This window comes from Delphinapterus leucas, chromosome 5 (genome assembly GCF_059928025.1).
Source record: "Delphinapterus leucas isolate spDelLeu-1000000601 "Yukka" chromosome 5, BTC_Dleu_Yukka2, whole genome shotgun sequence".
NCBI classification, from domain to species: Eukaryota; Metazoa; Chordata; class Mammalia; order Artiodactyla; family Monodontidae; genus Delphinapterus; species Delphinapterus leucas.
In genome coordinates, this window is record NC_143133.1 from 75,279,270 (window position 1) to 75,294,245 (window position 14,976).

A 14,976-nucleotide genomic window follows, 5' to 3' on the forward strand; every position below is an offset into this window, starting at 1 on the left:
GGAAATCTTACTCTATACTTCTTACTGCTTAGTTGCCCAGTCTCTGCAGGGAACATTTTCAAGTGTTTTTCATTCTCAGTAAACCCATTCTAAGAGGATGATCTTAACCTTTGGTTTCCGCTAAGAAAATGGAAGCCGTCAGGGAGGCATTCTGTCGGTTTCCTGTCCCCAGATCTTGAACCTGTCCATCTTTATCTTCCCTCCTGTTACTTGTACCTCTTATGAAAGGCCACTGCCTCCATCTGTTCTCTAGATCCCATTCTCTCTCATTTTAAAGCGCTTTCATATTAATTATCTCCTTTCCTAACTTTAGCCTTTGTACTGTTTTTTCCCATTAGTATTCAAACATACTTACCCTTCTCCCATTCTAAAAGCAAAAATTGTACCCATTCCTATCCAGCCACTCTTTCCTTCTCATCATAGCTTTAACACCTTAAAAAGTCATCTGTACTTTTCTGCTTGATCACCAACTACCCTTTATCACCTCAGTCCACTCCAGTTGGCTCTGTCCTCACGTCACCAATAAAACAACTCTTGTTAAGGTCACCACTCACCTCCATTATGCTAAATGCAGTGGACACTTTTCCATTCATCAGTTTATTTGACTTAGCATTTAACACATTTGCCTGTTCCTTCCACTCTCATACTTTCTTACCTCTCTGGTCACTCCTCAGAATGAATTCCCCTATTCATCCTCCAGATTGCATTGCATGCTGTTCTTTTGTAGCTCTTGTCCTACTACAACTAGAATAATTATTTGACCTTGGCTATGTTTTTCATACTTGTATCCTTAGCTCATGCTGGGCATATAGTAAATACTCAGTAAAAGAAAAGATGGGAAGTGAATCAGAATATGTCTTGAAAATCATTTAATGCTTTAGAGTTGTAAAGAATATCAGTTAAATTGAACTATATGAAATTGCCAGTATTAGGCTACTTATGACTCCTGAAAAGGTGATTTCTATGGTAAAAGTTAATAATTGTGTTTATTTAAAGAAAGACTAGTTGTTTTGACCTCTTTGTATATATACTATATTAAATTCAAGCTTAATGTTAAAATTGCCCACGTTATGATCAATTGTTTACAGGTAAATTTTCTTTTAGTGCATTTTCAGGTCATCAGAATGTACCATGTGGTGATTTACTGCTTCACTGTGTAGTACTAAATAGTACCTATCCTTGTATATGACAAAAGCAGAGGACTTTGACTTATTGGATTTTATTTAAACTTTTAATTTTTGCTTTTGTTTTTTTTCTCTTTTCCTTTCAGCATTTACCTCTTTGATATCTGGCAGTTATAGGTGATATACGAAATAGCTAATGATTTTTAGTAACTTACATTGTAAAAGTTATTGATACAATTTATTTGGCTGATTATACATTTTATATGCAACATTGTTTTAATATTTTATACTTTAATTTGCAGAAAGAGAACTTACTTTGGAAGTTGAGAGGATGAGGCTAGAACATGGAATAAAACGACGAGACAAGTCACCTTCTCGTTTAGATACGTTTCTGAAAGGTATAGAAGATGAACGAGATTTTTATAAGAAAGAGCTAGAAAGACTCCAGCATTTAATACAGCGAAGATCTTGCTCTCGAAGTCATTCTACATGTGAAAAAATTCCAGTATTTAAGACACTAGAAAAGGTAATATCTCTTTATGAGGGTAATTGATAGGCAAGAAAGTATCTTTATGAGCAAACTTTTATGGTTTATTATTGTATTAAATGTAACGTTATTCTGCTTGCTTTTAAGAAGTCTTTCTTAATTTTGATTTTTGTTTTCTTCCATGACCTGTACTTTAGGAACACTGTATTAATTAGGAAAACTACTTAAGAACAAAGCAAAGCATACTGACTCCTGGAAATTAAGGAAAGATTGAATAGCTCATTATATATATGGGAGGAGTGCAGGGGCATCTGAGCTTCCAGAAACTGGAACCAGGAACTCATGCTATTGGATATTTCCTCTCTTTCTATCCTTTACTTTCTGTATCAGATGCATTTTGTCTCTTGAAGCAAAGTGGCTTTGTTTATATGGCTTCATGCCATTCCCAGCCTTGGACCAGTCAGAAAGCCAGGCCACATTGTACAGACCAGTCATCTTCCATGATAACTATGCAACAGGGGAAGGTACAAAATGTCAGTGAGTGCTGGACAGATCATCCCATTTGTCCACTACAATCACATTTGCAACTCGATAGTCTAAAGATATATATTACTTAAAGTCAACCATGACTTATAAGAGATTAAAAGCATGTGTCTCTATTTCAGGTTTTAATTATTTTCAACATTTTATAAATATCATTTGGGTTCTTTAGATTTTTCTTTATTTTAAGATTTGGAGCTATGGGAGTCCTGGAGGCTTATGTGACCCTAATGTTGTCTACACACTAGATAAAATTAGGGGAAGTTAGGAGTAAAATCATTAAAACTCAGAACATTTGATTTCAGACTTGGCTCTATTAACCAACTATGTCATCTTTTTCCTGAAGATCTCTGTCCATTGTCAAATGGTTTTGAGTCATTTTCTGATTAGACTGTTTTTTAACCTCATTGGCTAGTGGCTGAATTTGACTTACAAAGTTCAGTTTAAACACTATGCTGTGTTATCTGTTACAAGCACAATGAATTGGTGGAAAATGCAGTGTAAGTTAATATATGTGTACTAAGTTGTTTTCAAGCTCCATATATACCTAGGGATCGGGAAAAATCACTGAATTGATAACCTTCATTGTGTCAGACAATCTTCTACAAGATGGTTGATGAGTTTAATCAAGTATTTATTAAATAGAACTGAGTAGATAAGTACCTCAACGCTTTTAAATATTTGATTTGTTTGCTTGGTGTGAATTCATAATTGAAAGACAAATTGAGATGTACTGGTAAGGTACTGGTGAAATTAGGAGAGACTTTCCCCCCCTTCAACTTATTTACTTCTTGAAATATTCTAATGTTACCTGACATAGATAAAGAATTCACTTTCTAAAGTTTAGAAAGTTGGGACATTGATAGCATTTTAAAGTCCCAGTAATAAATTTCAGGCATGGTAGGGAATAATAGGTGATGTACATGAGTGAAATGGGTGGAGTGTAAGACAGTTGTGAGTGCTGGGAACTAGAGTAAATTCCCACCTAAAATTGGGTATTTTAAATGTGCTTAGAAACACTTGTTGGCAGACAACAAAGACTTCTCTAAAGCTGAATTAGGTACAGGCTGTGAGTTTTCAACCCCTGCTTTATGGCAAATTGTTAGGCAGAGTTTCTTGGGATTGCAGCAACTCAGTAAAATATTGACATTTTTAATATCAATGATTTTTGTCAACAGTACACCCATTGATTCTCTGTTGTCTGTGTAGGGACGGCACTGTCCTCTTTCATGTTGTACTGACTAGGGTTCCAAATGTGAGTTTTGAGTATAGTGTAGCAGAAAGTGCTTTGGATTTGGAAACCTGATAGAAGTTTCAACTCTGCACACTGGCTTTATGACCTTAGACAAGTTACCTAACTTCACGTTTCCTCATTTGCAAAGTGAGGAAAGTAACTACAGCCTCTTGTGAAGGTTACATGAGATAATTTGTAGAAGGGTTCAGCATAACACCTAGTTCCTAGTAAATGTTTCATTTCCTTATTATTTGCTGGTTCAAAGCACATCAGGTCTAGGTAGAAAGTTAGGTTCAGTTCAGTAGACATATACTGAGAATGTACTATGAATGAGACACCCAGAATATGAGATAAAGAAGACCTATTTCCTATCCTCACAGTCTTTAGCATTGTGTGTGTGCCTGTGTGTGTGTGTGTGTGTGTGTGTGTGTGTGTGTGTATTAGGAACAATGGAGTGGTAAAAGGGAATTATTAACACAAATATAAATGCCTACATACAAGATCAATTTGGAAAAGTAGAGAATTCATTCATTTTACTGGGTACCATGCTAGGTGCTGAAGATGTGGTAAGACCAGATACCTACTGTGTCCCTGATAGAGCTTACATTTTAGTGGTAAAGACACATTAAACACCCAATCATGTAAATAACTTTATAATCTCATGTAAAGTAAGTGTTAATGAGGAAAGATACAGGAAAGATTCAGAATGCTATGAGAGTACATTGAGGGAGATCTGAATTAGGTTGGAGAATCCTGAAGGACTCCTTAGAGAAAGTGATGTTTAAGCTGAGACCTAGACAGTAATGAAAATAGACTGTCAAATCCTTATTCATTGAGCTCTCCTTTCTAAAACATAGGCAGCCCACCTCCTTTCGGTAAGATATTTTTATTTAGATACTGTTAAGTTACAGATTTTCTTTTATTGTTATTTAAACCTTGATTAAGTCCTCACCCTAATTGCTTTTGTCCTATAATACATCTTGTCCTTTAAGGTGTCCATATAGCTAATCTCATCCATTATGCCTTGATTTTGCTTGTTTAACCAAGAGGATAACTTATTTCCAAGTGGCAGGTGAAGGGAACTTCACAGGTATCTACCATTTACCAAGTCTACATTGGTCATGGTATGTGCACAGTAGATATTGAATAACATAGATCAGGATGCTTCCCAGTGTACCAAATTATCAGATTATCACTATCTGGAGCTTCTGCATTTAGTACTTGAACATTAATATACCACAGATCCCAAGTCTACATTTACTGTATTTATTTTCTACAATAGCTATGAAGATAGTGGATTTTTTGAATTGTACTGGAATAATAGGCAAAATCTTGTTTTAGAAATGTTGGAAGTAGTTGCTTATTCAGTGAACATCCCTAATGTACACCATCTGGTAGAAATAGTTATATTGGAACTTTCCTGGTGGTCCAGTGGTAAAGAATCGGCCTTCCAGTGCAGGCCACGCGGGTTCGATCCCTGGTCGGGGAACTAAGATCCCACATGCTGCAGGGCAACTAAGCCTGCGCACGCCACAACTACTGAGCTCGCCCGTCTCAACTAGAGAGCCCGCGTGCCGCAAACTACAGAGCCCATGCTCCCTGGAGCCTGCACACCACAACTTCAGAAGAGAAAACCCACACTCCACAACTGGAGAGAATCCCGCGTGCCGCAATGAAGGGCCCGTGAGCTGCAACTAAGACCCGATGCAGCCAAAAATAAATAAATCTTTAAAAAAAGAAATATTTATATTTATCTGATTGCAAAAATAGACCTCACATAGGTTTGAAGCTGGGATAGTTGGGGGTTGGTGTGCTAGGGAAATTGATCTTAGATTCAGTCACAGAAGACACTGAGGAATGTGCTAGGCTGTACAGTTACTTGTACTGGATGAGCAGCTATACACATACCCTCTTAATTCCTCCCCTGGAGAGGGTTATAAACTAGGGATTCCCAACAATCAGTATGAATCAGAATCACCTGGAGGGCTTGATAAACCAGTTACTGGGCCCTGTCCCCAAAGTTTCTGATCGAGTAGGTCTGGGGTGGGCCCCAAAACTTGCATGCCTAACAAGTTCCCAGATGCTACATGCTTCTTGTCTGGGGATTATACTTTAGTTACCACCAGTATAAACAACTCAGGGAGAATGACAGTTGAAACATCTCATGGAATCTGATCAAGTAGTATCAGTGGCAACTGGGTCCCTTGCTGGGAACTTGAAGGCCAGGAAATTTGCCCCAGTACTGCCAGCACTCTCTGTCCTTCTCTCCTTATAGATTAAAAATTGTGTTCCTTAATTACATTAAAGGAAGTTGTGTTCTTTTTGTCTGTTAGTATCTCTCAGTCAGTCTCATCATCAGCATCCTTGTGGCAACCAAATGGTGATAATTATAACAAATGATAGCTTCTGTTTTTGAATTATGTTTCAGGGTGATTACAACTCAGAAATTCATCTGATCACAAGAGAAAGAGATGAACTTCAGCATATGCTAGAAAGATTTGAAAAACATATGGAGGATATACAGTCCAATGTTAAATTATTGACAGCAGAAAGAGATAAACTAAGTGTCTTATATAATGAAGTAAGATATTGATTATAATTAAGCCAACAGATTCTATAGCACCAGTTAACTGTAATGGTACCAGTATATATCCTTTAAATTACTGTAATACATGGACCTTAGTGATTTTCCTTCAGAGTTAGAATTAATAAGTAATAGTTTCTACTATCATCCTGTTCCCAAAGCAGAGATTTCTATTGCTTTTTCTTATTCTTCCTCTTTTCTAGCTTATCTATGGGTCAGGTCAGTTAGGGATAATTCCCTATTTCTAAAACTGCTGAATGAGTCTCAGCCTGACTCTGAGCCAAGTGTATCCTTGGGATTCAGACATGTTGGGGTATGTCTATGAAACAGTGGGTAGCACTCACTAATAGGATATTAAGGACTTAGCCTCTAGGGATAGGGAGGGGAGATTCAATACAGTTTGGGCTAATTATAAAGCCTCAGTTGTTAGAGGGCAAGGTGAGTCTGAGCAAAGCATGGTGTTTATCACCAAAATTTGTTCCCATACCAATCTCCCATGAAATCCTATTGCTATTTTTAGAGGGAGAAAGGACATACGGGTTAAGAGGCCAAGCTGAAAAAGCCGTTTTCACTTCTGGTGCTTTTTTGGGATTCTGCAGTACAAATTGATCCACTTCTGGGCTTTTCCCACTGTTAGCTTAGATTTCTGCTTTCTTGGGACTGCTTAGTTTATTACTAGTTGTCCATGTGCTATTTGGTTTCCCAAATTTTGTGGCTGGCACTTCCCTCAATCTCCTTGTCCTTTGTTTTTATTATTACTATTATTACATTAATCCTTTTACTCTCATTTTGGTGGCATTTGGGAAGAGAGCAAAAGTAGCATATGTTTAGTTGCCTTTTTTAAACTGGGAGCATGTCCAATGTTTTTTAATTTATATCTTTAATACATTAAGGCTCAGGAAGAATTATCTGCACTCAGACAAGAATCTACCCAAACCGCAGTCTCCCATAATACTGTTAGTCTTATGGAAAAGGAAAAAGAACTTGCATTATCTGACTTAAGAAGGATTATGGCAGAAAAAGAAGCTTTAAAAGAAAAGTTAAAAGTACGTATTGACTTAATTGACTTATTTTTAAAAGATAATTTATTGAGAAAAGGGGAGGTCTTTTTATATGTTTTCCTGTGACATGACTATTTTGAATCTAGATCAGGGGTTGGCAAACAATGGCACATGAGCCAAATCCAGAACGCTGTGTTTTTGTATGGCCCGTGTGCTAAGAATGGTTTTTACATTTTAAAATCATTGAAAAAATATCAAAAGAAAAATATTTCATGAGACATGAAAATTATGAAACTCAGATTTCATTGTTGATAATACTCATTAATTGGAATACTCATTCGTTTATGTGTTTTGTGTAGCTTTTTTTGTGCTGCAGTGGCAGAGTTGAGTAACTGCAATAAAAACTGTATGGTCCACAAAGCCTAAATATTTATCATCTGGTTCTTTATAGAAAAGAACCAACCTCTGATCTCAATAGGAAGTCCTTCATGTGGAGGGGCATTATCTTTTTTTGCAAAACAACTTCATTGAGATATTCACTTTACTATATAATTCACCCATTTAAAGTGTACAATGCTTTGGCTTTAGTATGTTCACAGCCTTGTTCAACCATCACCACAATCAATTTTAGAGGATTTTCATTACCTCGAAAAGAAACCCTGTACCCAGTAGCAGCCACTCTTAATTTTCCCTAGCCTCCTCAGGCCTAGACAACCACTAATCTACTTTCTATCTCTAGATTTACCTACTCGGGACATTTCATATAAATTGAATCATTCAGTATGTGTTTCTTTATGTCTGGCTTCCATAGCTTAGCATAATGTTTTCAAGGTTCATCCATTATGTAGTATGTATCAATACTTTATTCCTTTTTATTGTGGAATAATATTCCATTTTATGGATAGAGAATATTTTATCATTGGGGTGGTTTCTACTTTTTGGCTGTTATGAATAATGGTGCTATGAACATTTGTATACAACTTTTTATGTGGAGATATGTTTTCATTTATCTTGGACATATACCTAGATTCATATGATAACTATAACCATTTGAGCAACTGCCAAGCTGTTTTCCAAAGTGGCTTTACCATTTATATTCCCACCAACAGTGTACAAGAGTTCTAATTTCTGTACATCCTCACCAATACTTGTTATTAGGTTTTTTATTATCATCATGCTGGTGGGTGTGAAGTAGTATCCATTGTGGTTTTCATTTGCATTTCTCTGTTAGCGAATGTGCTTATTTTCAGTGCTTATTTGGTCACTTGTATATCTTCTTTAGTGTCTATTCAGATCCTTTGCCCATTTTTAAGTGGGGTTGTCTCGTTATTATTGAATTATAAGAATACTTTGTATCAATATATTCTCAATATAGTCCCCTTATCAGATATATGATTTGCAAATACTTTCCCCCATTCAGTGGGTTGTCTTTTCATTTTCTTAGTATTGTCCTTTGAAGCACAGATAGTTTTTAATTTTGATGAAGTCCAATTTATCTATTTTTTCTTTTATTGCGTGTGCTTTTGGTATAATATCTAGGGACAGTATTTTATATTTTATAATCTCCCCCAAAATTTTAATATACATAAAGCACTTAATACTACTCAGTACATTATAAGAACTCAATATTAAACTATTACTGTTAACTATTACAGAGTCCATAGTTTACTTCCAATAAATATTATTGAATTAATGCTTAGAAATTAGTCACTAAGATTAAGAATAAAAACATTTAAGTATTATAAGGGTAGTCTTTATGTCATAAATTTTCAGTTAAAGTTTTACCCCTACAAAATACTTTTAATTGGGATCCTTTGGAATATTGCCTTCCAAAAAGTGCTTTTTTATAAAAATAATTGTTAAAATTACCAAATGGAAAACTGTGCAATATGGCAAGTTTTAGTACAAGCTACTGGTTTAGCCTTTTCCATATCATTGAAATGACTAAGGAATGTAAAAACAGGATTAAAAAAATGCACTTGTACCAAAAACTCAGAAAAAGTGACATTCATATGACCAGAATCTTTCTGGATTACAAGAGTCAGGATTTATGAGTTTGCAATAGGTCTTTTACATAAAAACTGAACTAATCCTCTCATTCTTTAAGTCTTCTCTAGTAGTTTCCTGTTGTTCCACTATCTATCTACCCAGTTGTTGAACCCAGGCACTGAGTCCTCTTTCCCTGAAAGCTCCTATCTCTCATTTAATCACAAAGTCCTATTGATGCTACCTCTTAAATAATAGTTAACATTTATTAAGCCCTTTCCATGTGGGAAGCTCTGTTTTGAGTGCTTTTTACAAGAGCTATCTCAATAAATCTTCACAATTGCCTTTTTAGTCAGGTAATGCTTACAGATGTGGTCTCTGAGTTACAGTGAGTTTAAATAATTTGCCCAACCAACAGACACGTGAAAAGATGCTCAACATCGCTAATCATCAGAGAAATGACATTCAAAACCGCAACGAGATATCACCTTATACCTGTCAGAATGGCTGTCGTCAAAAAAAAAAAAACACAAATAGCGAATGTTGGCAAGGTTGTGGAGAAAAGGGAACCCTTGTATACTGTTGGTGGAAATGTAAATTGGTGCAGCCACTGTGGAAAACAGTACGCAGGTTCCTCAGAAACCTAAAAATGCAACTACTGTATGATCCAGCAATTTCACTCCTGGGTATATATCTGAAGAAAATGAAAACACTAATTCAAAAAGATATATGTTCATAGCAGCATTATTTATAGTTGCCAAGATATGGACGCAACTTAAGTGTCCGTCAACAAATGAATGGATAAAGAAGATGTGATATATATACATATATATATATATATATATATACACATACACACACACACACACACAATGGAGTACCCACTCAGCCATAAAAAAAGAATTAAATTTTGGCGTTTGCAACAACATGGGTGGACTTGGAGGGTATTATGCTTAGGTAAGTCAGAGGAAGACAAATACTGTCTGTTATCACTTATATATAGAATCTAAATAAAACAAACTAGTGAATATAACAAAAAAGAATCAGACTCACAGATATAGAGAATAAACTAGTGGTGACCAGTGGGGAGAGGGAAGGGGAGAGGAGCAAAATGGGGTAGGAGATTAAGAGGTACAAACACCTATGTATAAAATAAATAAGCTACAAGGATATATTGTACAGCACAGGGAATACAGCCAATATTTTATAAAAACTATAAATGAAGTATAATCTTTAAAAATTGTGAGTCACTATGTTGTACACCTAAGACATATAATATTGTGGATCAACTATACCTTAATTTTAAAAAAGCAGTAATAATAATTTGTCCAAGATCACCTGCTAATGAAGTCACAAAGAATCTGGCTCCTCAGCTCACACTGGTTTCTCTTCAATCAGCCTACTTGTTTCTGTTCCCCTGCTACCATCCTGTTCTGGCCATTGTTCTCTCTCAACTGCACTAGTGTATTAGTGGCCTCTCAAATCTGTATTTCACACTGAAGTCAGTCATCTTTCAAAGATATAAATCCGATCACATCACTTCCTATTTAAAATCCATTAACTGTTTTCAGGGACTTCGATGATTGGCCCTTGCCTACTTCAAGGTCTAGCTTCTTTTCCCCAAGCTCATCCCCCCCATTCCTCACCCCTCAGTTTCTCAACGCCAGGCTTAATGGACTTTTTCTTGCCCTCAACTTTCTAAGGAAAAAATCCTTCACCCCTTCCAGTCCCCTCACCTGGCTAATTCCTGTTCATCCTTTATAGCCAAGTTAAACATCATTTCCTCACAAAGGAAATGAACCCTAGATCCTAGACTCCCTTTCAGTATGTTGCCATAAAGTTCCTTTTCCTAGCAGAATATTCATGGATTTTATTTTAATATCTGTTTAAGGTTTGTCTTTAATAGACTATAATGTCTATGACATCAGAGACTTTATCCATTTTACTGTATTCCTAATACCTTACTTGGTGCTGGGTATATAGTATGTACTCAATACCGGTTGAATGATTTAATAAACAAAAAAATGCATACAGCACAGTGATCTTTTCAATGAAATATATAATCCAAACATCAGATGTCTTTACTTATTTTTAATGAATAACATGGATGGAAGTAAGAATTTGCACGAAAAATTCTCACAGAACACCAACATATCACTTGTCCTAGACTTAGCATCAGCAAAAGTTGGATAAGGTAATGTAACCAAAAATAACAACACTCGTGTTTACACTGTTGACCAGCTCATTGTTGAAACTGATCACTTGCATGGCCCTGTAGTGTTCTGCTTCCTGTGTCTTTCTGATCCCATCTGTTCTTCCTTTACACTCTTTTTCTCTTTCATCTTCTCTCATGAGGGCATTCTCCTGAGCTTACTTAACCTGCTGGGTTTCTCCCTTTATAGTTGTGCTAATGGATTGATCTGTGTAAATCTTTATAAATGAACCCATACCAATCTGTGTCTTCTGTTATAGTCATACATGGAGGTAAAGCATAAAAGATGAGAACCTCTTGTGTTTTTGTTTTCAACCAAAAGCATTGTTTTGGTAAAATTTCGAATGATTTTCTTTCTAAAACATTTCTATGTTATAAAAAGACAGATAAAATAGTACTGTAGACTTGCATTGCTTACTTTGGTAATTTTGTTTTATTATCTGATGTGAGTGAACATCTATAAAATTCTCTTACAGCATCTCCATGAAATGAGTATTTTGGGAAAATCAGAATTAGAGAAAACTGTTGAACATTTGACATGTGTTAATCACCAGGTAATTTATCAAACTGAATTTGGGGTATATTTTGTTGTATGAATGACTATTTTAATTATAGTTTTAATGTACTGTATGTTTTTTTGTTTGTTTGTTTTTCTTTCTTTTTTTTTAATTCACATCTTTATTGGAGTATAATTGCTTTACAATATTGTGTTAGTTTCTGCTCTATAACAAAGTGAATCAGCTATATGTATACATACATCCCCATATCCCCTCCCTCTTGTGTCTCCTCCCACCCTCCCTATCCCACCCCTCTAGGTGGTCACAAAGCACTGAGCTGATCTCCCTGTGCTATACAGTTGCTTCCCACTAGCTATCTGTTTTACATTTGGTAGTGTATATATGTCCATGCCCTCTCTCACTTCATCCCTGCTTACCCTTCCCCCGCCCAGCCCCCATGTCCTCAGACCCATCCTCTACATCTGTGTCTTTATTCTGGTCCTGACCCTAGGTTCATCAGAACCATTTTTTTTTTTAGATTCCATATATATGTGTTAGCATATGGTATTTGTTTTTCTTTTTCTTTTTTTTTATGTTTTTAAAATTAAAAAATAATATGTTAGAGAAACTGTATAACAGTGACTAGGAGTATGTACTCTGAAGGTTGACTACTTAGATTCAAATCCATCTTTGTCACCTGTTACCTGTAGGCAAGTTTCTTAAACTTTTCATCGCTTAATTTCTTTATTTGTAAGATAGAAATGGTGCTAATACTTACTTCTTAGAGTTTTTGTGAAAATTAAATGAGTTAATAGATATCAAGAACTTAGTAGTTACTGACATATCGTAAGCACTCAGTAAGTGTTAGCTATGATTATCGTTGTTTTGCTCTTGTTTAAAAAATCATGTAATACAGACTTAGAGTAAAAAGTGAAAATCATTTTCATTCCTTATTGCTCTCACTAGAGATAGGGCTTTTAACAAATTGGTATGTGTTCTGATAGTCTTTTTTTCTTTCTGTGTTTTGTTTTGACTAGTTTCTTTTTCCCTGTCTTCATTGTTTTTATTTGTCTGCTAATTCTATCATCTGTTTCTATCAGCTTTGGGCCAGTTGATTTTTTTCCCTCTTCCTCATAGGTTGTATTTTCCTGCTTCTTTGTATGCCTGGTAACTTTAGATTGGATGTCAGACGTTGTGAATTTTATTTTCTTGGTTGCTGGAGAGCTTGTATTCCTAGAAACACTCTTGAAGTTTGTTCTGGGATACACTTAAGTCAGATGGAAGTAGCTTGTTACTTTTTGGTTTTGCTTTTAAGCTTAATTAGGTGGGACTAGAATGGCATTTAGTTTCAGACTAATTTTGTTTTACTACTGAAACCAAATCTTTTTGAGTACGCTCACTACCAGTTGCCTCATGAATTATGAGGTTTTCAAATGAATCATGGGAAAAGAACCTATTCCTGGCCCTGCATGAGCCCTCAGTACTGTTCCCTCTAATTCTTTGATGGTTCTTTCCCTGGCCTTGGGTAGCTCTCTGTGAGCTGTGCTCTCCTCAGCTGAAGATTCAAGGGGCACCCTTTATAGATCTCTGGTGCTCTTACCCTGTGCAGTTCTCCTCCAGTATCCGCCCTGCGAATTCTACCTGCTTTGGCCTCCCTTGACTCTCAGTCCTGTATTCTGAACTTACAGGAATCACCAGGTCCAGCTGGTTTCTTTCCCTGTGCCACAGCCTGGAAATTCTTCAGGCAATAAACTGGAACAATTATAGGGCTCATCTCACTTGTTTCATCTCTCAGGGATCACTATCCATCATTGCCTAATGGCCAGCGTCTTGAAAACCATTGTTCCATATACTTTGCCCAAATTTTTAGTTATTTCAGGTAGAAGGGTCCCTGTCACTCTAGCCTGCCCAGAATCTGAAAGCAAGAATTAATGAACTGGAAAATATATCTGAAGTACTAGAAGTCATTGGAAAGAGACTAGGAGATAGAAAATATAAAATAAGTTAAAGCCTTAGAGAATAAAGTGAGAAGGTCCAACATTTATTTAGTCAAAATTCTAGGAGAATATAATAAAATATGGGAGAAGGCTGTATTTGAAGACATAATAACTGATACTTTTCTAGGTATGATAGAAAACACAGGAATCCTCTGATTCAGGATGTACAGTGAATTCTAGTAGCATGACAAATCCTAAGCAAGATAAAAAGAAAATCCATACCATTTTTATAGCAATAAATAATACAAGATACCTATGTATAATTTTGCAGGATCTTAATAGAAAACATTTTGCATCCTTACTGAAAGACATTAAGGAAGACCTAAATAAGTGGAGAGATATATCCAATTTATTAAAAAGGTGACAGATATTATGTTTATAAAAAAATGTAAATTCTCACCAAATTCATCTGTAGAGTTGATGTAGTTTCAGCTGAAATCCCAAGAAGATGGGTGGGTGGGTGGATGTGTGTGAGAGTGAACACTGACAATAGATTTTAAAATTTACATGGAAGCAAAGAGCCAAGAATCACGAAGAAATTTTAAAGAAGAACGTGGTGTGGAACTTGTCTTACTAGATATGAAGGCTTTAGAGTCATTAATTAAGATAGGGTGGTAGTGCTCAGGGATTAAGAGAGTGATAAAACCCAGTAGAGAGCAAACCCACAAAATTGTGTCTGGGACAATTGTTCATATATATGTATATAAAAAAGTAATTGGGGACTTCCCCCGTGGTCCAGTGGGAAAGACTCTGCACTCCCAATGAAGAGGGCCCAGGTTCGATCCCTGGTCAGGAAGCTAGATCACACACGCATGCCATAACTAAGAGTCCGCATGCCACAACTAAAAGATCCCACATGCCGCAACGAAGATCTCGTGTGCCGCACCTAAGACCCAGCGCAGTCTAGATAGATGGATGGATGGATGGATGGATGGATGGATGGATGAATGGATAGGTAGATAGATAGATAGATAGATAGATATTTTTTTAAATAAAAAATAAAAGAGGAATTGGATCCTACCTAAAATATACCAGACCCAAAAATCAGTTCAAGGTTACTTGCAACCTTGAATGTTCAAGAAATAGCTACAAATTTTAGAAGAAAATACAAGAGAAAAATCTTTTTTACCTTGACAAAATAATAATAATAGCAATCATTTATATAGCATTTACTGTGTGTCAGGTACTATTCTCAACATTTTATATATATTCATGTATATAATTTTAATTCTCACAACAACCATAAGAAGTAAATGCTAATATTATCCTTATTTCACAGATAAAGAAACAGAGGGGAAGCTTGCCCAAGATCAC

The 14,976-nt window shown here is 35.9% G+C and overlaps 1 protein-coding gene across 4 annotated transcripts in view; it reads left to right on the forward strand.

The window, feature by feature from the left end:
* The window catches only part of CEP135 (centrosomal protein 135), an 86,594-nt gene that overhangs the window by 27,259 nt on the left and 44,359 nt on the right, over positions 1-14,976 (forward strand). For all 4 annotated transcript variants that reach the window (XM_089911950.1, XM_022563762.3, XM_089911951.1 and 1 more), the window contains 4 exons: positions 1,427-1,650; positions 5,814-5,966; positions 6,863-7,015; positions 11,645-11,722. In XM_089911950.1, coding sequence (XP_089768076.1) covers positions 1,427-1,650; positions 5,814-5,966; positions 6,863-7,015; positions 11,645-11,722 — 608 coding nt within the window. The remainder of the gene's footprint in view (positions 1-1,426; positions 1,651-5,813; positions 5,967-6,862; positions 7,016-11,644; positions 11,723-14,976) is intronic.